The sequence below is a fragment of the Eptesicus fuscus genome, chromosome 14, assembly GCF_027574615.1.
Source record: "Eptesicus fuscus isolate TK198812 chromosome 14, DD_ASM_mEF_20220401, whole genome shotgun sequence".
NCBI classification, from domain to species: Eukaryota; Metazoa; Chordata; class Mammalia; order Chiroptera; family Vespertilionidae; genus Eptesicus; species Eptesicus fuscus.
In genome coordinates this window covers 79,674,474-79,696,677 of record NC_072486.1, presented here as the reverse complement: position 1 = coordinate 79,696,677, position 22,204 = coordinate 79,674,474, and the positions used below count along the sequence as shown (strand labels likewise).

At 39.2% G+C, this 22,204-nt stretch overlaps 1 protein-coding gene across 1 annotated transcript in view; it reads left to right on the top strand.

The window, feature by feature from the left end:
- KMT2C (lysine methyltransferase 2C) overlaps positions 1 to 22,204 on the top strand; it is a 254,869-nt gene that overhangs the window by 133,012 nt on the left and 99,653 nt on the right. The window contains exons 9-14 of the mRNA XM_054726138.1: positions 369 to 483; positions 10,323 to 10,492; positions 10,936 to 11,090; positions 12,360 to 12,473; positions 14,514 to 14,591; positions 16,196 to 16,905. Coding sequence (XP_054582113.1) covers positions 369 to 483; positions 10,323 to 10,492; positions 10,936 to 11,090; positions 12,360 to 12,473; positions 14,514 to 14,591; positions 16,196 to 16,905 — 1,342 coding nt within the window. The remainder of the gene's footprint in view (positions 1 to 368; positions 484 to 10,322; positions 10,493 to 10,935; positions 11,091 to 12,359; positions 12,474 to 14,513; positions 14,592 to 16,195; positions 16,906 to 22,204) is intronic.

Here is a 22,204-nt window from a genome sequence, read left to right as displayed (position 1 = left end):
CTGTACTGAAGGGTGTTCCTTCAGCATCAACTATCAGTTATAGCTCCTTCCCAAGAGAGGATAGTATGTGATACTTAAAGATGAGAGTCAGGCATCTTGCCTTAACCCCCCCCTCCTTCTCTGCGGAATCCCCAGATGACTAAAGCAGGTTCACCCTAGGTGAGCTTTCAGTAGGAAAAGCCTTTAGGGAGCTTGGGACGAATGCTGTCATACCCAGGGGTTGCCTTTGTCATTATCTGCACATGGACAAAGCAGACACTGAGGCGTTTATGAACTGGGCAATCCCAGAGCTGATTCTTTAGATGATTACTTATGTTATAAACATAAGTTTAAAGGTCAGGCATCATTAATGCTATCTTATTTTTTAGACAATCGGGAGAAGATAGCAAGATGCTAGTGTGTGATACGTGTGACAAAGGGTATCATACTTTTTGTCTTCAACCAGTTATGAAATCAGTACCAACCAATGGCTGGAAATGCAAAGTAAGTTGTTTATTTTTTTAAGAAAAATATCAGCATCTGTATGTTTTTTAAATATATAGAGCAGACAAACCGGATACTTATGAAAATTTATATACACTGCCATCACCTTTAAAATAAACAGCTCTATTGATGCATAATTGATATACAACAAAGTGTACATATTTAAAGTCTATAATTTGACACATATATACCCTTATGAAACCATTATCACCTTCAAGATAATAAACATATTCATCTCCCTTAAAAGTTTCCTGGTGCCCCTGTGAGTCCCTCCAGCTGTTCACCAGTCACCACCCTTATCTTCCAGGCAACCTTCTTTCTTTCACCGTACATTAGTTTGCATTTTCCAGAGTTTTATATAAAGAACATTATATAGTATATAATCTCTTTTTTGTTCTGGCTTTTAAACTCAGTATAATTATTTTGAGATTCACCCACATAGTTGCCAAGTAGTGGAGATACCACGATTTGTTTATTGAATTGCTTGTTGGTGAACATTGGGGTTGTTTACAACTTTAGGCTGTTATGAAATGCTGCGGAATCTGTTAATACTTATAGGTATTTATGGCTTAAAACATTTTTAAATGATTTATCTTTAATCTTCCCAGAAAGTCTGAAATAGGTAGTATCCCCATATGAGGATACTGAAACCGAGATATATTTTTAAAATTTAAAATCCAGAGATAAATTACATTAAATTTCTATAGGGAAGTTTCTAGGTGGTTTTACAGTGATTTTCATATGTACATGTATTTATTATGTATGTATGTAACACTTGTATTAAATATTTGGAATCATTATATATGCATATGTATATGCATATTGTGCCTCCCCCGTGGTGGTTTTAGTAAGTGATGATTGACTTAGATATTAATTATTTTTGGTGTTGTTTAAAGTTTCTCTTGGGTTTTAAGTATTAGACAAGATCTATAGACATTTTTTTTCCATTTTTTCATCACTTAAGATACTATGCTTGGTATTGCATAGTACACATCATTATTGATCATACATACCCCATTCAGTCAAATCATTTCTATTTAACACAATCAGTCTTTCTGCAGTTATTTTTAATTCTTTCTGGATATTCTTTGAGTCAGTGATTCTCTGTTCTTGCATCTGTTTTGGTATTTGCATCTTTATGACCCTGAGTGTTCCATGCTAGTCTCTTTAAGCTTCCTGAGGTTCTGTCTCCATAAACCTATAGGTTGGCTGACAACTCTACTTTTGGGGAGAGTTAGTATAGTATCAGGTAAACAAATTATTTGTCCATGGAAGCACAAAATATTTAAATATTTAAAGTAGAAGGTAAGAATAACTCCTTCCATTAATTTTTTAAATTAAATTTATTGGGGAGACATTGGTTAATAGGATCATATAGGTTTCAAGTGTACATTTTTCTACGATATAAGATTTGTATATTCCACTGTGGGCCCACCTTTAATTCTCAACTGACTGCTTTTTTTCTCCCCCTGTTTAGGAGATATTTACAAAGATATTTACTGTGACCTTTCTTTCAGTGTTCTCTAGGCTGAATCAATCATAAAAGTAATTCACATGCTTCTTTTGAAATCTGTATAGTTGAATAAATTCTGGATTAGGAGCCGGTGAGAGCCTAAATTATCCAAGTTTACTGTTTTGTAAAGGAGTAACAGGAACTAGAACTCAGGTCTCCTATAATGTCAGTGTAATGTTTCATCCTGCACATTATCCATCTCCCTGGGCTGTCATACTGTACTGAGTAGCAGGGCTTTGCTCTCTAGAATTATTAAGAGATATTGCTGAGTCTCATTTTCATGTTGTACCTTGATATAGATGGTAAAAACCTGGAGACTAGAGTGTCTGCACTCCCCTCATGCTGAGAGTTTTAAAAATTATAATCTTAATTTTAGAGAACAGACACGAAGCTAGGAATCAACTTCTTTTACCTACAGTAATTACAATGACTTTAAAAATAAAACTAAATAGAACTTATAAAGTAAATATTTATTTAATATAACAAATAGTTTTGCATTGAAACAAAACAGCCAAGTCTCGGTTTAGTAGACAGATACTATCTCAGGTCCAGTTCAGCACATTAGGTTTCTTTTGGCTTTAGTAATGTTGGTACTGAGAATGCCTTTTGTATAGGTATTTCTATAAAAATAGTATTGATATGTGATGACCGTGTTTCCTGATTCAGAGAAATGAGACCTCAGACCGCCAGCAGGCCGCCCTTGAGCTTTAGATGTAATAAGTGTCACTGGGTAGCTCTGAGAAGCTTCCTTCACAGGTGCACCATGGTGGGTACCCATCCAGTGGTTGCTTAAATATGGAACAGCGGTTCCTCATTGTGAGTTACTGGCTGCTGCTTTCGGGTGTTACTGTTGCCACGTGCTGTGAATGGAGATAGAAGCCTCTGCTGTTCTGTGGATCTTCAGCTGAGGGCTGCGGGGCAGGTACCTGTGCCCGCCAAGCATCTCCGCCTTTGTATAGGTCAAATCTTGCCTCTTTCTATCTGACAGCACTTGGGACTAACAGTGATACACACAAGTGCTAAATGCAGGTATTAAGACCTGCATTGCAGCACCTTGCAGGCCAGTTAATATTTTACTATTTAGGGTAGCATTTCCCTGAAAAACTTGAAGTTCTCAGAAAACACATAGCCCTCCAAGAGTACAGTTGTGGGCTCTCTGCAGCCTCCCATTCTTGTCCTATTGACTCAGAAATGCGTTTCTGGACCCCTGTCCTGGTCCTTATATTTGCCCTCCCAGTCGGCGTGTGTAGATTTCCCTTCCGCCAGTGGGGTGGCTGGGTGGCCGAGGTGGTCCCTGGGTCCCAGGCCCGGGGGAGGCTCCCAGGCGGGGCGGAGGCTCCTTCGGAGATGGAAAGGTGTGGAGGCCTGAGGGAGGGAGCGAGGCGCTGGCCCCGAGGGTAGGGGCAGGGGCATTTCGTCCTCCGGGGGCGGGGGTCCTGTCTAGGGGGACGAGCCCGCCGGGAGAATCCCGGGATGGAGTGCGGGAGAGGGAGTGGGAGGAGGCGCAGAGCGAGCCAAAGCGAGCCGAGCACCTGCGCCGCACCCCCGGGCCAGGTGAGGATCGGCGCCTGGACCTGGCGGCCACTCCCCTGGTTCTCTGGCCGTGGGCGGCGGGCGGGGAGTGCCGTGGGTGGGCACTGGAGGCGAGGGAGGGGTCGTCTCCCTTTAACTGCCCTGTGTGTGCCCGCCGGGGAGGGAGGGCTGAGGCCTGCTGAGCTCGGAGCTGCGGCCGCCCGTCGGCGAGTCCGGTCCCTGGCGTGGGCTGGACGCGCTGGTGTGGTTGGCGCCCCGGCGGGATCGCCTCCGCGGAAACCTGCCGTCGGACGGAGCGTACGTTCACACCCATCCCGCCACCGCGCCTCTGCTGGCCGCCTTACTGCTCTCAACTAGGAAGTGGTCTCGTAATTTGTTTTCTTCGCTTTTTCAAAGGAAAAGGATATGTAACTATAAATTTACCTTTAGTTATAGTGTTGTTGTCCCCAAAGTCGTTATATTTTTAACCTTATCTGTATTTATGTACATTTGACCTAATTTATTTTTTAGGTTGTGCTTTAAGCATGTTCATTTCTGCCCTAATTGTATTTAATCAGATACTTGAACCAGTGTGCTTTTTTTGGGCAAATATTTTGATACTTGAAATAGTGACTTTTTAAAGGTGTAGTATTTGTTTTTAATTTCAGTCCTTATTTTTTGGTTAGCTGATTCAACAGCATATGAGGATGTATATAAAATTGACTTCTATACTTTTTCATATCAATTTCTACTTGTATTTTACTTTTTGTTGTTGTTAAGAAACTTATTTTGTGGCTGTTATTGAGCAAGTAGGTCAGGCCATTGTTGATATATATATATATTAGGCCTTTTATCAATGTAAAACTGCCTGTGTATCCTGTGTAACACTTGTATTTTTCACCAGATACTTTGCTTGACAATATGGCCACAGGGGGTTTTAGTTTACCAATTGAATGATCTTTTTTATTTTTTATTTTGGACCCTTTGTTGTTATTTTAAATGTTTCTTCTGAAAGGTTTAATAGAGCTAACTATTTGAGATTAATGGTTGTGATTGAGATGCTTGACTATTTTAAGACAAACTAGTTCTATTTCCTGCAATGATTTGCAATTCAGAATCTTATTTTATGAATGTTAAGTTACAATGTTGAAAGTGTGTGTGTTTTTTTCTCTCACTTCCCACTGAATGAGAATTCTTTCTTTTTCTCTCTTTTTATCTTGGTTAAGTTAACTCAGACTAGTATAAACTTTGTCACTTTTTCTTTGCAAAAAAAAATAAATGAAATAAATGTGTGTGTGTGTGTGTGTGTGTGTGTGTATTATCTCTCTAAATTCCAGTCTCATTTCACCTCTAATTTTTTGGCATCCTTGTTGTTCTCCTCTAAAAGAGAATTGTAAATTTTTTGAAATACTATATCTGAAAGAATACTGTTGTCTGCAGACTACCACAAGAATTTGGTTTGGTATAATTTTATGTTACACCTTTTTCTTTTTTATACTTGGGAAACTCCCCCCCTTCTCCCCCCCAAGAGTTTTTTCAGCTTATCACAGAAGAAAAGTTTTTATTTTTTCTTTCTCTCTTTTTTAAGTTACCTAGCTATAATCCTTTTTTTGTGCTTAAAAGAGTTAGGATCTTTTTGTTGTTGTTCTCATTTCTTTGTATTTGCTTCCAGGATGCATCTGTGGTTCTACACTAATTAGTGTAAGCTTTCAGTCTCCAGGTCTAGAGAAGTGTTGGTTAACTTTGCCTTTAAAAAAACTACCTTCTTTATATTCTCTTTAATACTATTCAGTAACATCTAGATAATTTTGTTTCCTGCTCTTACTTCATTATCTTCTTTGTCATGGTTTCCATTATCTTGGAAAATGTCTTCAGAATTTCAGGTTTACTTCCCAAGGTTGTTCTCAGAATTCCCTCTGTCCTGCTCTCTTACTAATTTGCTCTCTGTCATATTCTGCTATTCTCTTTCTCAGTCACAGAATCATTTATAACCGTGCTGGGAATCGATTGGATTGTTGTGTTTTGTTTTTAATCTGTTCTATGGAGTTATTATAATGTGGATAAGAGGTTAGGTTGTGGTGTCAAATATCAGCTTTTCTGGTTACTAAATGTAGGATTTGGGGCAATTATTCGACTTTCCTGAGCCAGTTTTCCTCAAGGAGAGAATGTTAATAGGACTTAGCTCACAGGAGTGTTGGATTTAGGGAGATGTGCCTATAAAGTGGCCAGCGTAATGCCTAAAAGGCCTCGTACCTGCCCAACACTGTGCGTCCGGAGGCTGGAGACACTGGGGCCTTGTCGGGCCTTCAGGGCAGTGAGGCTGCTCGCTGGAGTGGGGGTGATCTTGTCAGGAACTTTGCTGTAGACCAGTCATTGTCAGGTAGGTTTCTTTTCCCTGTTTCTCTTTCACGAATGCCTGCGTGTTGGTATATTATACATTTAAAAAAACTTTTATTTGAAAATAATTTCAAACTTTAAAAGTTTGAAAAATAAAAAGACCCATATGCCATTTACCTAGATTCACCAATGGTTGGGGTTTCAGTAACATCATCAGTTGATCAGTGCAACAAAGAAACCTTCATTTTGCTTTCAGTGATCGATTTTATTCCCCTTTTCTTATGATTTCTATTTTTAAAAGCACATAGAATACTGGCACGCCTTCCGAAGTTCTCAGAATTGTCATTTACTCTTGAACCACTCCCACCACATTTACTAGCTTGCCTTCTGATTTGCCCTTCCTGCATTATTTTTATAATGATAAGCAGATATATTATTTTCACTTTATACCGAAGGTAGTATATTATATGTGCTCTTTTGCATGTTGCTTTTTTCACTTAAAAAAGTCTGCAAGTCATTTCATATCAGTTGATAGATTTCCCTCTTCCTTCCCCTCCCCCACTTTCTTATCTGCACCATAGTTTATTCAATGGCCTATGCTTGGATATTAGGCAGTTGTCCATATTTACATAACAAATGGTTCTGAAAGGCAGTAACTTTGTGTTTAAGGTTTTTTGAATTTTTGAGAGAAGCAAATTCTACTGGCTAAGGGGTGAATACTCAAGGAATTGACAGAGATAATGTCAAATTCCTTCCCCAGGGGCTAATGGTAGTTCACATTACCACCAGGAAAGTAATGTGTGAAAGAACAACTTTTTCTATAGCCTGGCCAACAAGAGTGTCATCATCAGCTTTTGAATTTTTGCCCATTTTATGGTGAAAAATGATATCTCAGTGTAGTTTAATTTTTTTTGAGTGAAGTTGATTTTTTTATGTGTGTAAGGGTAATTTTACCTTCTTCTATATGAGTGTTGCTTGTTATCCTTGAAGATTTTTTTTTTACCCCCCAATTTAAGTGTTCTTTATATATTGGGAATATAAGGCCTCTATCTGTGTTATGTGTTGCAAATATTTCCTTTCAGTTAGTAAATTTCCCTTTTGACTTCACTTATGTTATTTTTTGCCACACAATATAGCCAGATTTATCAATTTTCTATTACTTCTGGATTTTTTGAGTTAGAATCGTCCTTCCTTACACTGAGGTTATAGAAGAGTTCTTTTTTTGTTATTGTTAATCCTCACCGAGGATATTTTTCCCATTGATTTTTAGAGAGAGTGGAAGGGAGGGGGAGAGACACAGAGAGAGAGAAACATCAATGTGAGAGAGACACATCGATTGGTTGCCTCCAACACATGCTCTGACTGGGGCTAGGGATTGAGCCTGCAACCAAGGTACGTTCCCTTGACCAGAATTGAACCCGAGACCCTTTAGTTTCTGGGCCAACGCTCTCACCACTGAACAAAACCAGCTAGGGTGAAGAGTTCATATTTTCTTCCAGTTTTTGCACCACTTTATTTTTTACTTTTAGCTCTAGTCCATTTGGAGTTGCTGCTTCTGTATGATTTGAAGTATCATTTTCCAGTTGGCTATGCGGTAGCCTACGAACCAGACGTTAAAAAGACTCTCTTGGCCCCATCCACTTGAGATTCCAGATTGCAGTTCTAGATTGGGTTGGGGTTTATTTTTGGAATTGCTAGTCTGTTCCATGGATCTTTCTGTTACCAATTCTAGAGGCTCTGTAGTGTGTGGAGGATGTATTGGTCCCCCTTCAGAACTCTTTAATTTCATGTATTTCCTGGCTCTTTTGTTTAGTTTTCCTTATGAACTCTATGTCAACTTAGATCTAACTACATAAAAACATCATTGGAGTTTTTATTGGGATCACTTTAAAATTTTTAATTGATTTAGGGGAGAAATGACATCTTGATGATAAGACATCCTAACCATGAACAGGTATGTCTTTGCGTTTGTGCAGGTCTAGTTCAGCGTCTTCTATTAGTGCTTGTAATTCTCTTTGTATAGGTTTTAGGCATTTCTTTAGTTCATTCCTAAATATTTTATCCATTTTGTTGCTGTTATAAGTGAGATTTTCTCATTTATTATACCTTTTAACTGGTTATTATTTGTGTGTGTATTCTTTTGATTTTTCATTGCTTGTTTTATATCATGCTACTTTTTGAAGTTCTTTTATTGAATTTGTGATCAGTTCTCTAGGATTTTCAAAGTATATTACTTTGACATCTACAATACAGTTTTATTTCTTCTTATTACTCTGCCTTGGTTTTTGTTTCAATGTTTACATTGACTTCAGAATCGTGTTAAGTGGTAGTGGATATAGTAGACATCCTTGCTTCAGTGGGAATACCTCTAGGGTTCCCCAGGTAAATAAAGTGTTGGCTTTAGAGTTGACGTGTGTATGTATATCACATTAAGGAAATAACATCCATTTTTATTTTCTTAAGAGTTTTTTAATTAGGAATGGGTTATGGATTTTTTTCCAAAGGCTTTTCAGAATCTATTGAAATTATTCTTCTCAGACCTAAGAATGTGTTAAATTTTATTAATAGATTTTCTTTTTAAAAAATATGCTTTGTTTTTTTGTTTGCTTTTAAGAGATAGAGAGAGATAGGAAGAGAGAAGGAGAGAGACAGAAACATTGATGAGAGAAATATCAATTGGCTGCCTCCTGCATGCCACCTACCAGGGTTTGAGCCCACAACCTGGGCATGTGCCCTTACCGGGAATCAACCAGCAACCTCTTGATGCATGGGATGATGCTCAACAAACTTGAGCCACACCTTTTGGCAGATTTCTAATATTTAACCATCCTTGCATTTCACCATCCTTGCATAAAATCCACTTGGATGTGGCTTATTATTTTCCTATTAGCTACTGGAGTCTATTTGTAATATTATTCAGGATTTTTGCATTAATATTAGTGCATTCATATGATACCTGAAAGACTTAAGCAGATTTATGGCTCATGCTAGTTTCTCATTTTTGGTGAGCAAGTCTTTTCATGTCAGCCCAGCAGCTAAAAAAGATACAGCTCCCTCATGCACTACTGGTGGGAATGCAGACTGGTGCGGCCACTGTGGAGAACAGTATGGGGTTTCCTCAAAAAACTGAAAATGGAACTCACATTTGACCCAGTAATCCCACTCCTGGGAATATATCCCAAGAAACTAGGAACACCAATCAGAAAGGATATATGCACCCCTATGTTCATAGCAGCACAATTCACCATAGCTAAGATTTGGAAACAGCCTAGGTGCCCGTCAGCAGATGACTGGATCAGAAAACTGTGGTCCATCTACACAATGGAATACTACGCTGCTATAAAAAAGAAGGAACTCTTACCATTTGCAGCAACCTGGATGGACCTGGAGAGCATTATGTTAAGTGAAATAAGCCAGGCAATGAAAGAAAATACCACATGATCTCACTCATTTATGGAAAATAAAGAACATTATAACCTGATGAACAAAAAGATAGACACAGAGGCAGTAAAGCACCGAACAGACTGTCAAATTACAGCGGGAAGGCTGGGGAGTGCTGGGGAGGAGGGGAAAGAGATCAACCAAAGGACTTGAATGCATGCATGTAAGCACAACCAATGGACACAAGACACGGGGGATGGGTGGGATGAGGGCATGTGACGGGGGGTAGAAGAGGCTGGGGCAAGGTCTGGGTGGGGGGTAAAGGAGATATATGTACTACTATATGTAATACTTTAAACCATAAAATAAAATAAAATAAAAAAGATACAGCTCCTTTTTTTGGTGTTTTAGATCAGAAAGCCACGGTAGGTAATGAGAGCTCCGCAGTCTTGCGCCCAGGGCTTTAAGGCAGGCTAACTCACAGGCACAAAGGAGGGTTTGGGCTGGCCTTCGCAGGCTGGCACTTCGTAAAAACCTCTATTTTGAAAAGAACAGTGCCATTCTGTTCAGAAAATACCAGAAGCCATAGTTGGATTTTGATGTGGAGTGATTATTATCACAATTTTAGACACCGAGTCATTTGGAATGGGTGGTGATACTTCTTTAGTGTGAATCCTTGTCTGAGCTGCCCATAGCAAGTGGAGCACCCTAGCAGCACCAATTTGCATTCTGCAATGGGGGTTTAGCAGACTATTCCACACAAGCTACTTCCTGATTCTGGAATATGCTCTTTTTTCTTTTTTTTTTTTTTTTAAGTTTGAGGAGCTCTTGGGCTTTCCCCCCTTCTTATGTTTACTTGGATGTCTCCATCCTCTGTTTACATTTTCTTGGAGGTTTTAGCTCAAATTGAGTGATGTCTTATCAGAGGCTCAAAACAAATTGCTTTTTCAAAAATATATATCCTAAATTAGCATCATGAAAATGAAAGCTTAATATATAATCTATAAATGTTTCATGAGTTCAAAATGGTTTATACAAGGACTGTAATACATATGCATAACACCCTGGTTTTGTTTTCATTTCTCCTGGCGTTTAGAATTGCAGAATATGTGTAGAGTGTGGCACACGGTCTAGCTCTCAGTGGCACCACAATTGTCTGGTGTGTGACAGTTGTTACCAGCAGCAGGACAACCTGTGTCCTTTCTGCGGGAAGTGCTACAACCCAGAACTGCAGAAAGACATGCTTCACTGTAATATGTGCAAAAGGTAAGAAGACATTTGCCCATGGAAGTGTTTTGTTAGTTCCTCTATGTGATCGTTCTCTGCCTGTATCTGTGCTCTGAGCTTTATCACTCTAATGTTCCTTTTAGTACTGAGTGCTGTTGTAGGTGACGTTAAGTCACATTTTCATGAATCTGAAAGGCGTAAGGAACTGAATGGGCAAAAGATAAGACCAGAAATGAGCATTAAGAGGGGGAACTGAAGAGGAAATAGTTTGACAATATGGAAGTAAAAGTATGTCAGCACCTCTCATGCGGAAATGCCCATTCCTTAAATAGGACCTTCCCCAGTTGCCAACCCCTATAACCTCTCTCTCTTATCCTCAGCCTCTCCTTTGCCCAGTTTTTCAGCAATTGTTTCTCTTTGCCCTACGTTATGAACTTGACTTTGAACTAGAACATTTTATTTAAAAATATTTATCACTGCAGGTGGATTCACTTAGAATGTGACAAACCAACGGATCAGGAACTGGATTCTCAGTTCAAAGAAGAGTATATCTGCACATATTGCAAACACTTAGCAGCAGCCGAGATGGATGCGCTGCAGCCAGGTGATGGTGTGGAGATGGCCGACATCACTGCAGGTACACTTGGCCCCAGCCAGCCACCAGTATACTGCTTTAGTAATAATGAGTGACTTCTGTGTGCCAGGTCCCATCTTACTCTTAATTTCTCAGCCTTTAAATGCACATGTGACCCTGATACCTGAGTCTGATGGCTGACATCTCATCTAGCTTCTCACAACTGTTCTCCTGATGTTCGAATCCAGGACTGTTGTGCTTTACTCCAAGCATATCTTTGAGCCAACAGTGCAGGTTCCTCCAGGTTTGGTAATAGGACTTAATTTGTGCTTCAAAATCTGGCTTATTTCACCCTAAACAAGTTTTAGTTTTATAATTTCATTCTTAAATGTTAATTTTCACTTCTAGAGTCCCAAATTTTGCTCAGGTATGTTAGTAGTGTACTGTTAACTATAAATATGATTATAAGATTCTTAGATGGTGAAGAAACAGACCTTCTTGCCATTGTTTTTCATTTTCATCAGTTTGCGTGATAACCTCTATAAAAGTCTCTGTTATTATCTGCAAAAGGATTAAATAGATACTTCTTAATGACTCATTATTACTGTATGCATCAGTATACGTTGTGGAATATCCTTTTAAAATAATAAAATGTCATTACTTTTTTTTTCCCCATTGATTTCAGAGAGAGGAAGGGAGAGAGGGATAAAAATGAGAAAGAATTACCGATTGGCTGCCTCGTACACACCCCCTACTGGGGATTGAGCCCACAACCCAGGCATGTGCCCTGACCGGAATCAAAACTCGGCCTCTTGGTTCATGGATCGATGCTCAACCACTGAGCCACACTGGCTGGGCACCAATTACCTCTTAATTCATTATGCTATTGATGTTTTCATTGTGTTTATTATTTTGTTTATTTATCTTTTCAAAATATATTTTTTTATTTATTTCAGAGAGAAGGAAGAGGGAAGAGAGATAGAAACATCAATGATGGGAGAGAGAATCATTGATTGGCTGCCTCCTGCATGCACCAAAACTGGGGATCAAGCCCGCAACCCTGGCATATGCTCTGACCAGGAATTGAACTGTGACTTCCTGGTTCATAGGTTGATGCTCAACCACTAAGCCATGCTGGCCGGGCTACTTTCCATGTTTTAAAATATGTAAATATATATTGGGTTCAAAATAGTAAAATATGAAGAAGAGTTTATGATATTTTTGGTGATAATTTACCCTCACTAAAGCAACATAGTAACTGTTAACTTAGTTAACAACAACAAAAACAGGAAAAGTCATTCTGAGCTAAAGAATAAATACATTTCTGTTAAGATTATAACAATGAAATGGAAGTTGAAGGCTCTGAAGACCCTGTGGTGTTTCTAGAGCAAGCAGTTAATAAAGATGCCAGCAGTCAAGAGTCTACACCTGGAATTGTTCCAGATGGTAAGAGTGTTTTCCATAATGGCTATAGTCTGTATTCTGGAGAAAATGTGTGTATAGTGAATGTCTGCTGAAATTTTAGTATCCTAATAAAAATTAGCCAAGACATACATACTGTTTAGAGAGGAGCTTTTAGTAAAATAACCTTAGACAGAAATCAATAGGGGAAAGGATACGGATATATTAGTAGTTGAGTTGTAATCTAGAATTAATCACAAATAAATTCTTTGTTTAGGGATCAATTGATTTTCATTAGAAAGTAGTCTATAATAATAAAAGCATAATATGCTAATTAGACTGGACATCCTTCCCAACAACCTTCCAGATGAAGCCGTTGGGGGGGAAGGGGCAGGGGAGGCAAGGGGGAGGGAAAGCCCCTTGCACAAATTTCATGCATTGGGCCTGTAGTTTGTAATAAAAACCCAAAAAAGTAATTTGTTATTTTCTACTTCTGAGTTATACTTGTTAATTACTAACTAGAGCCGTTCCTGATTGTGAGATATTCCATGCTGAGATAATGAAAAATTTATTTTAGGTCATCTTAGCAATCCTATTGAGGGGTGTTTTAGTTATTTCAATTGAGCTTTTTGCAAAATTGATAATATTACTGTATTTGAGGATCTGAAATTAATGAGACCAGATTGAGGGAAAAACTACTTCTTGGGCTCATTTGATAGTTTGTGGTAGTTTATGTAAAATTGTGTATTTTATAGATTGAATATAATTATTGAGATTTTTTTGAGATTAACTATATTTAACAACTTATTAAAAGGTATATAAAGTCAATAAATAAGACAAAGGGCTATCTATAACAATAAGTCTCATCCTATCTAATCTAATAAAAGAGTAATATGCAAATTGACTGTACCTCCGCTACACCCACAAGCCATGCCCACCAGCCAATCAGGAGCAAGTATGCAAATTAACCCAACCAGGATGGCTGCGAGCAGGAGGCTTGGGTTTCCCCAGCAATGGAGGAAGCCAAGCTTCTTGCACACCCTGGCCAGCCCTGGCCTCCGCTCAAGGCTACAAAGTTTCAATTATAGAAGATAAATAAATCCCAGATACAAGGGCCTCCGTTTGGGTCTCCAGGGGGCGTGGCCGGCCTGCAAACCACCACAGGCCCCTCACCCAGGCTGCCCCATGCCCCAAGTGAACCCCCACCCTGATCCACGACACCCTTCAGGGCAAACCAGCTGGCCCCCACCTGGGCACCAGGTCTCTATCCTATCTAATAAAAGTAATATGCAAATTGACTGTTACTCCAACACACAAGATGGCTACCCCCATGGGGACACAATTTGGCCACCACAAGATGGCCAGCAGGGGAGGGCAGTTGGGAAGGATCAGGCCTGCAAGGGAGGTCAGTTGTGGGCGATCAGGCCAGCAGGGGAGGGCAGTTGGGGGTGATCAAGCCTGCAGGGGAGGGCAGTTAGTGGTGACCAGGCCGGCAGAGGAGGGAAGTTGGGGGCGACTGGGCCTGCAGGGAAGGGCAGTTGGGGGGGACCCAGGCCTGCAGGGGAGGGCAGTTGCGGGGGACCCAGGCCTGCAGGGGAGGGCAGTTAGGGGCAATCAGGCTGGTAGGGGAGCAGGTAGGCATCAATCAGGCTGGCAGGGGAGTGGTTAGGGGGTGATCAGGCTGGCAGACAGAAGCGGTTAGGGGCAATCAGGAAGGCAGGCAGGCGAGCAGTTGGGAGCCAGCAGTCCTGGATTGTGAGAGGGATGTCCTGCTGCCCGTTTAGGCCTGATCCTACCTCCCTCGAGGGGTCCCAGATTGGAGAGGGTGCAGGCTGGGCTGAAGGACACCTCCCCCCCCCCCCACGAATTTTGTGCACTGGGCCTCTAGTAGAGCATATTCAGAATCCTCATTCTTTTTCATACCCATCTTCACACCCTGCTTACTAAGAAATACAGTATGGTGTTTTGTGCTTATGTTGGAAATTGGCATTTGGCAATAGGATAAAAATGTTAAGTTACTTGGAAAGAGCAGGGTTTGGGAAATTTGACTCCTTGCTGGAGATTCCATGCACGTGTTATTCACAGCAGTTCTGATCCATGTTGGAGAACAGCGGAAGAGCAATCTGCCAGAAGGTCTGGACACACATGGGCTTCTCACTTCTGGTAAGCAGCATGTTCCTATGATCTCTTTGATCCCATTACAACCATAACCATGCCTTTATGGTTTCTATACAGATTGGTCATTGTCTATTGACTTTTAAAATTAATCATCCCAAATAATTATTTACTACTGCTTACATTCTCTAAAAAGCATTGCTAAACCAAGTGTTCATTATTTAGGCAAGTTAAAATCATTGAATAAAACTAGCTGACTATAATTGAACTGTGTGTTTATATTTCTATCTTAATACTTCCTAGCATAGAACAGAAGGAATATACTTGGTCTCTACGTGTGTTACATATAGGCTCCTCTGCCAGTGTGACTTGAGGCTGTTGGTCTTCTGTTAGCATATGACTTAGGCTTCCTATAGCATTACGATAAGGTTTTTTCATTTGAGTCACTCAAATGATGGTACTTTTGGTTTTAAACCCTTAAGCATTTATTCTTCATGTGTGTTTAATTTTGTATTAAGTATTTTAGCATTTTTTGTGTTTTAAAATATTAAGTACAGCCTTGGCTGGTTTTGCTTAGTGGATAGAGCGTTGGCCTGCAGATGAAGGATCCTGGGTTTGATTCTGGTCAAGGGCACATGCCCATGTTGTGGGCTTGATCCACAATGGGGTGCTTGCAGGAGGCAGCCAATCAGTGATTCTCATTGATGTTTCTGTCCCTCTCTCCCTCTTCCTTCTGCTCTGAAATCAATAAAGATATATTAAAAAATACTTTAAAAAGGTACAGTCAGATTTGTTATTTAATGTTTTTTCTTTATTCTCAACTATAGTTTTCCAATAAAATGGAAATGAGAAGTGAGATTTCATTTTGATATAAGGATGTAGATAACTTTCAGTTACCATAGTAAATCATAAAGGAGGAATTAGTGTCTCTGTTAATGGAACCTAGAAAGTACCATGATGGTATTTGAAATACTAAGTGCTTTTTATCGTCAGTGGTCTTACTTGATAGGGTACTTAGGGCTCATGTTGATTGGACCACTAAAATTACTGTTAAGTAAGATTAGGTTAATGGTCCAACACTATTCCCCTGATTTAAAATTTACTAGTCAAAAACTAGAGATATTTTTGACATCTAATTATGTTTATTAACACATGCCTTTAGTAGGTTAGCAGGTATAGCTGAGCAAAATCTTTTCTGCCTGTGGTCATTACACATTTGAGTCTACAGAGCTTTGTTTACATCTGGTTGCCTGCTGTTGCAGAATAGCCTTATATTCTAGACCATTCTTCACTTTAACTTGGAGACCTTACATACATCACTGAACTTCATTTCCCAGTTGTTAAATGAGTATAACTTCACCTACAAAGTTTTAAATAGTTTTGTAAGTGCTCAATTTATAAAACACCTATACATGTAATAGAAATTCTATTTTAATATTCTTACCAGAAATACCTTACACCTTGGGGATTTTATTTAATGTAATGTTTTTGTAGGTTTTCTGGTCTGATCTGCGGTTAATTCTGCCCAAGCCTATTCTTTTTAAGCCACAAAGCTACAGACATATAAGACATTCATGTCTTATAACTACTCCTAGTTAGAAATTTAAAAATTCATGTGTACATTAACATAACAAATATTTCAACTTTTCTAGAATCATCTCAAGATAAAATGCATCCAGAATTGGAAAATCGGATTTCTCATGCAGTTGATAATGAAAAAGTGGAAATGTCTTCTAAAGTGATGCATACTTGTGATGAAGATCAAAATGAAAACAAAATGGATGTAATGGGAAATGTCGACATCCTTGCACACCCGGCCACTGCACAAGAGGAGCTGAAGTTATTAGAGGAACCTAAAATGGTGGCATCCGCTGAGGAGTCCAGGCCTCCAAATTCAATCCTCGACTCCATCACCGTTCCACCACAAACCTTGGTGTCCCCCTGTAAGGAAAGTACTGTATGCCCTATGGAACTGTTAGCTGCAGAAAGGGTACAAGAAGAAATGGAAAAGAAAGTTGGTTCTGAATCTTCCACTGCCTTCATGGACTTTGAAACGACTCCTGCAGTTGAGAGTTGTGTGAAGGATGGTTTATGCCAAGACAAATCGATAAAATTACTGTCTGAGACGGAGTTACCGTTTCCATCGGCAGTGGACATAAGCAAGGCCCATGTGTCTTCCTCTCCACCTTGTTCCTCCGACTTGCCTTCCCATGACATGCTGCACAGTTACCCTTCAGCGCTCAGTGCTTCTGTTGGAAATATCCTGCCAACCACTTACTTTTCAGTCACTCCAAAAATTGGCATGGGTAAACCAGCTATTACCAAAAGAAAATTTTCTCCTGGTAGACCTCGTTCTAAACAGGTAGGGTGATTTTAATGATGTTCATAAACCATGTTGGAGCATTTCTATAAAACAAGAAGGTGTATGTGTGGCTATGGAGGGCAATATTTTTTGCGTTCAGGTTGAACTTAATGTAGTATTAACAGGTATATTGGCCATTTAAAAAAAAAAAGCTGTTAATGAAGCAGTAAACTTGAAGTGACCTTATTTGGAATTTCAACACATTTGCAATATAGAAATGTAACCTATTTGATTACAGCTTCTAATATAAAACACTTAAGTTCTAGTTTGCAGTTACAATAGAGCCCTTTAAAAGAAACAGTAAAGTTTTGGGTATAGTGCAGCTGACATTTCAACTTAGCACTTATATCAGTGGTTTCATGGAAAAATCTTAGAATTTGTTGATCTTTAGGAAGTGAAGGGAGCTCCTTCTGAAGTTGTTTTAGGTAATGTGGGCTCTACCTCTAGAGGGTAAGTTACAGTTCTTTTTAAGTGGCACTTAAGCGAAACTACATGCAAAGTGAAGATACCATATCTAAGATTGATTTATTCTACAAAATTTCTACTTTCTTAAGTTTTTATAAAATGGCCAGATATCAAATAGTGCAGAAGTGTTTAGTCAAAATGAAAATTTGAATTTTCAAGTCTCATGACTTAAATTGATCAAAATTTTGACTTTTTATAGGAATAGTATCTTGTTCATCTATTTTGGAATTATAAGATCAGTAGCAAAATAAAATTGTATTTTATTTTAATGTGAGAATTAGTCTCCTCTAAATAAAGTCCACATATATATTTTATTCTGTAAATACGGCATGTTGTAGTTATAAACCAAGAGAGATTTTTATTCTCAAATCAGTTTTCCTGCTCCTTAGTCTTCTCTTGTTTTCTTGTCCTTTTTATTTCTTGAATAGTTATATAGTAATTATGTAGTTTTGGCTCTGTAAAGATCTTAGCAATGGAAATTTGATTCTCACATTTAATTTTGGTCCAGATAATTTACATTCTTTAAGAATGTAAATTCTTTACATTCTTTAAGAATGTAAATTCTTTACATTCTTTATTCATAAATAAATAAATACAGTATTTCTCCTTATTTAGAGACTTCTGTTCCAACTGAGAAACCATTAGGATTATTTTTATGTTGACTTATTTTCTGAAATTGTGTGTGTGTGTGTGTGTGTGTTTCTTTTTTTCCAGGTTTATCCCATTTTATATGAGCCATGTCCCCATATTTGCTATTGCTTCTCCTGTGTCCTCTTTTTACCCCCCAGTCTGGTAGTGTCTTGCCTCCTATTTATCTCACTACTGCTTCATAATTTGCTGCTGATCTCATGAGTGTTTTGTTGGCCATGTTTTACCTCTCCCTTGTATTGGTTGTGGTTGGGCAGCAAACAGCCTCCATTGCTGAGTTCTAGCTCTGTAGTACACTGCCAAACTTGTGCAGAGATGTCTTGCATAGAACAAGGTAGCACTTTCATTTTTTAAATCATTGCTTAGGTACTGGGATCATGTGTACATGAACAGGAATGTGTACAGCCTTATATTGGAAATCCATTATTCTATCACGTGAATTTCTTTAATATCAGGCATTCCTGTGTTATGTTTTTAATTTTATTTAGTGCTTATTTTGCATACTTTTGGCAGTGGAGACTGGCTATAAAATGAGATGGATTGTCGTAGCAGTTGTTGTGATATAAGCAAGGTTCTTTGGCTTCCATATTTTTAAAATTTTATTGTTAATATCAATGTGATTCATAGCCTCATGACTAGTGGCTACCTTAATGCACAATGCACAGCAAAGCATTTTGATAAATGTGAAAATTTCAGTTCCAGAATTACTGATGAAATTAAAAGAAATACTAAATGAATTTAAAATTGATAAACCAAAGATTTTGCTATGCTTTCACTATTAAAAAACAGTGTGTGTGTGTGTGTGTGTGTGTGTGTGTATATATATATATATATATATTTATATGTATAAATATATTAAAAATATATACATTTATTGATTTTAGAGAGGAAGGGAGAGGGAGAGATTGAAACATCAATGATGAGAATCATCAATTGGCTGCCTCCTGCACGCCCCCTACTGGGTATGCAACCTGGGTATGTGCCCTGACCAGGAATTGAACTGGTGACCTGTTAGTTCATGGGTTGATGCTCAATTACTGAGCCATACCGGATGGGCTGCTCTCACTATTTTTAGGGACTGAAGTAGGAATATTATACTTCCTCCAATTGCTCACGGGACACATTTTAAAACAGATAACAAAACCATTTGTTGTAGCAACAAATCACTGTGTATTTTCAATATAGATTATCCTAATATATAAAAACCCAGGGTCAGTAATGTCCAAAACGATCGAAGGCTCGACCGACCAGAAGTCAGTCTTGCAGTCAGTGCTGGGTTGCCATGGCGACCCAGCACTGTCTGCCGAAGGGGTTGCGGATCAGGCCCGGAGAGAGGCCTGGAGAGAGAAGCAGGGTCTGATCTAATGTAGCCTCCGTGGCAGCTGTTGATCAGTCCTTGCCTCTCTCTTTCTCTCCGGGCCTCCACAGGGGCTGCTGATTAGCCTCACCTCTCTGATCAGGCCCAGAGATAGGCCCGGAGACGCTGACTGGCATAGAAACCGACCAATCAGGACCAAATCTGGGTGAAGTGTGGGGAGCCAGTGGCTGCATAGGAGGTGGAGTTTTTGACGCTGACTGGCATAGAAACCAACCAATCAGAACCTAATCTGCGAAGGCATAACCTAAGGTGGGGGCTGAGGAGGGGTTTTAAGGGCAACAGCTGTTTTGTATAAGGTGTAAGAAAGTGGTCCAATTTGTTAGTGACCGGTTTGGCAGTATAGTGCATATGGCTGGCTATCAGTCCAGATATAGGGATTATGTATTTTTGTCTGCCAAGAGCATTTCCTCCTGCTGAAAAAGGCTTTTCCCCCCGATTTAAGCAATCCTATCCTATATAATCTATCTATACTAATAAAAGGGTAATATGCTAATTAGACCGGGTTGACCGGCCATCTTTCAGACGTCTGACTTCCTTCCGGACAAAGCCATGGTGGTGGAGGCTGAGACAGAGAGGGCAGTTGGGGGCAAGATCAGGCCAGCAGGGGAGGGTCATTGGGGGCGAGATCAGGCTGGCAGGGGAGGGCAGTTGGGGGTGAGATCAGGTCAGCAGGGGAGGGCAGTTGGGGGTGAGATCAGGTCGGCAGGGGAGGGCAGTTAGGGGCGATTAGGCAGGCAAGCAGAGAGGTTAGGGGTGATCAGGCAGGCAGGCAGAGGCAGGCAGGCAGGCAGAGGGGTTAAGGGCAATCAGGCAGGCAGGCAGGTGAGCGGTTGGGAGCCAGCAATCCCAGATTGCAAGAGGGATGTCCGACTGCCGGTTTAGGCCCAATCCCTGTGGAATCCGGCCTAAACTGGCAGTCAGACATCCCCCAAGGGGTCCCCGATTGGAGAGGGTGCAGGCTGGGGTACGGGAACCCCTCCCCGCGCTGTGAACGAATTTCGTGCACCGGGCCACTAGTCAATATATAATTCATATACCTATACACCTCATATTCACATCGATACACACATATATGAGGACATTTATAAATGTGCATATATATAACACACACGAGTATGTGTGTAGTGATATTGGGGTATGGGTATATATGTCACTAATCTTAGATGTCAGGACACAGGGAATGGAATCGATTTCTCAAATATTGGGAGTCCATTATCAAATGGCATTATTTTCCCTTTGGAAGAGGTTAGTAATTTAACTTTAGTGTTTTATATTGTGACCTTTATGTGGGAGATTTTAGCTGTTATTTAGTGAGCAATATGTTTTCTTCATGAGATGTTTCAAATATATGGCTAATGTATGCTTCCAAATCTTACTAACTCCAGGAGTAGTAACATAAATTTTTTTGATGGTTGTAGATAGGTAAACATTCTTTTTTGTTGTTGTTTTCTTTCTCATTTCAGACACAGGATTTCACAAAGATGAGAAGGAAAAATTTAGACCTGATAAGGTAGTGGGAGAAGGAAATTATTGGGCACAATGACAGGCAGCAGATTGGACTTGGTTTCATCCTGATTGTCCCAATGAACCAGTTGGTTTCTCTGTCATCCTTTATTGAAGTTCTACATTCATATATACTTTATTATTCAATTTTTCAATGTTTTTGTAGGTATATCCACATTGGGTTTAGAAAAGTGGTTATTGCCCTTATAGCATATTTTAATCATCTGGGGAGATTTTTAAACATAAAACACAGCCTCTGAGAGTTATTTCACCTTAACCTGTTAGTGGAATCCTGAATTACAGAATTGTGTCAGTCATTGTTTTTATTATTTTTATGCATTAAACATAATACTACAAGAAATGCTCCTTAATCAGTGGTGGAAAATAAGATGGAAAATTATTTCATTATATCAAATGTGTTTTTCAGTTTCTATTTATTTCTCTTATCCCACAGTTGTACTTAATGCATTCTAATTTGGGAATTCTGAGACACTAGTCACCTTAGCTCATCTGTTATTTACCCTGTTTGTAGCGTCTTATTTTGTAGGGAAATATTTAATGTAATCACACAACTGTGATCTACTTTAGACATTTATCTACTAATTGCTTTCATGATAGTATTGAGTTTTTATTTAAGCTATAAAATGTTTTCTTGAAATATTTACTAATATTTAAATTTTATTTTAAAAACTACTCTTAAATTCTAAGAATTTTTTTAGTTTTGATTTTGCCTTTCCACCACTTTTTGTTGCTAACATCATCAATATGGAAAGTTTAGGAATTTCTCTAAGTTCTAAGACTGATGATATCTGTTGAGCGTTTCTTATAGAGAAGGTGAAATTCCTTCAGTGTAGTAGGGTTCCAAAAAGAGTTCTTTATTAGATCAAAACTGTGTTCCTATTACATTGTGAACTGGATTTCTTATTTTTCATTACATTAAGTAATTTTATTATGAACCATGAAATTTTATAACATACTTGTATACTGCGATAACATTTTAAAATAAGTGTTTCAAGTGACAAGTCAGTTTCATGTTCTATTCCTGTGAGAGTGAAAATGGTGGAAGTGGCTCATGTGGCGTAGGAAGCTTCATGGTTAAGATGGCAAGTGCTTGAACTTGCCTGGCAGGACTTAGAAACAAAGGGCTCCTGATGGAAGGTGGAGACTAAACCAGTTTTTAAGCCGGATTGCCTAAATCCTGGTTTCTCTCTGGGCTTATAATTTGCTAGTTGCTATCTGTTACCAAAGTCTGCCTAGTCTTCTCCCCTCGCCCTTTACTTTTCCTTCACTATTCCAGTTTGGTCT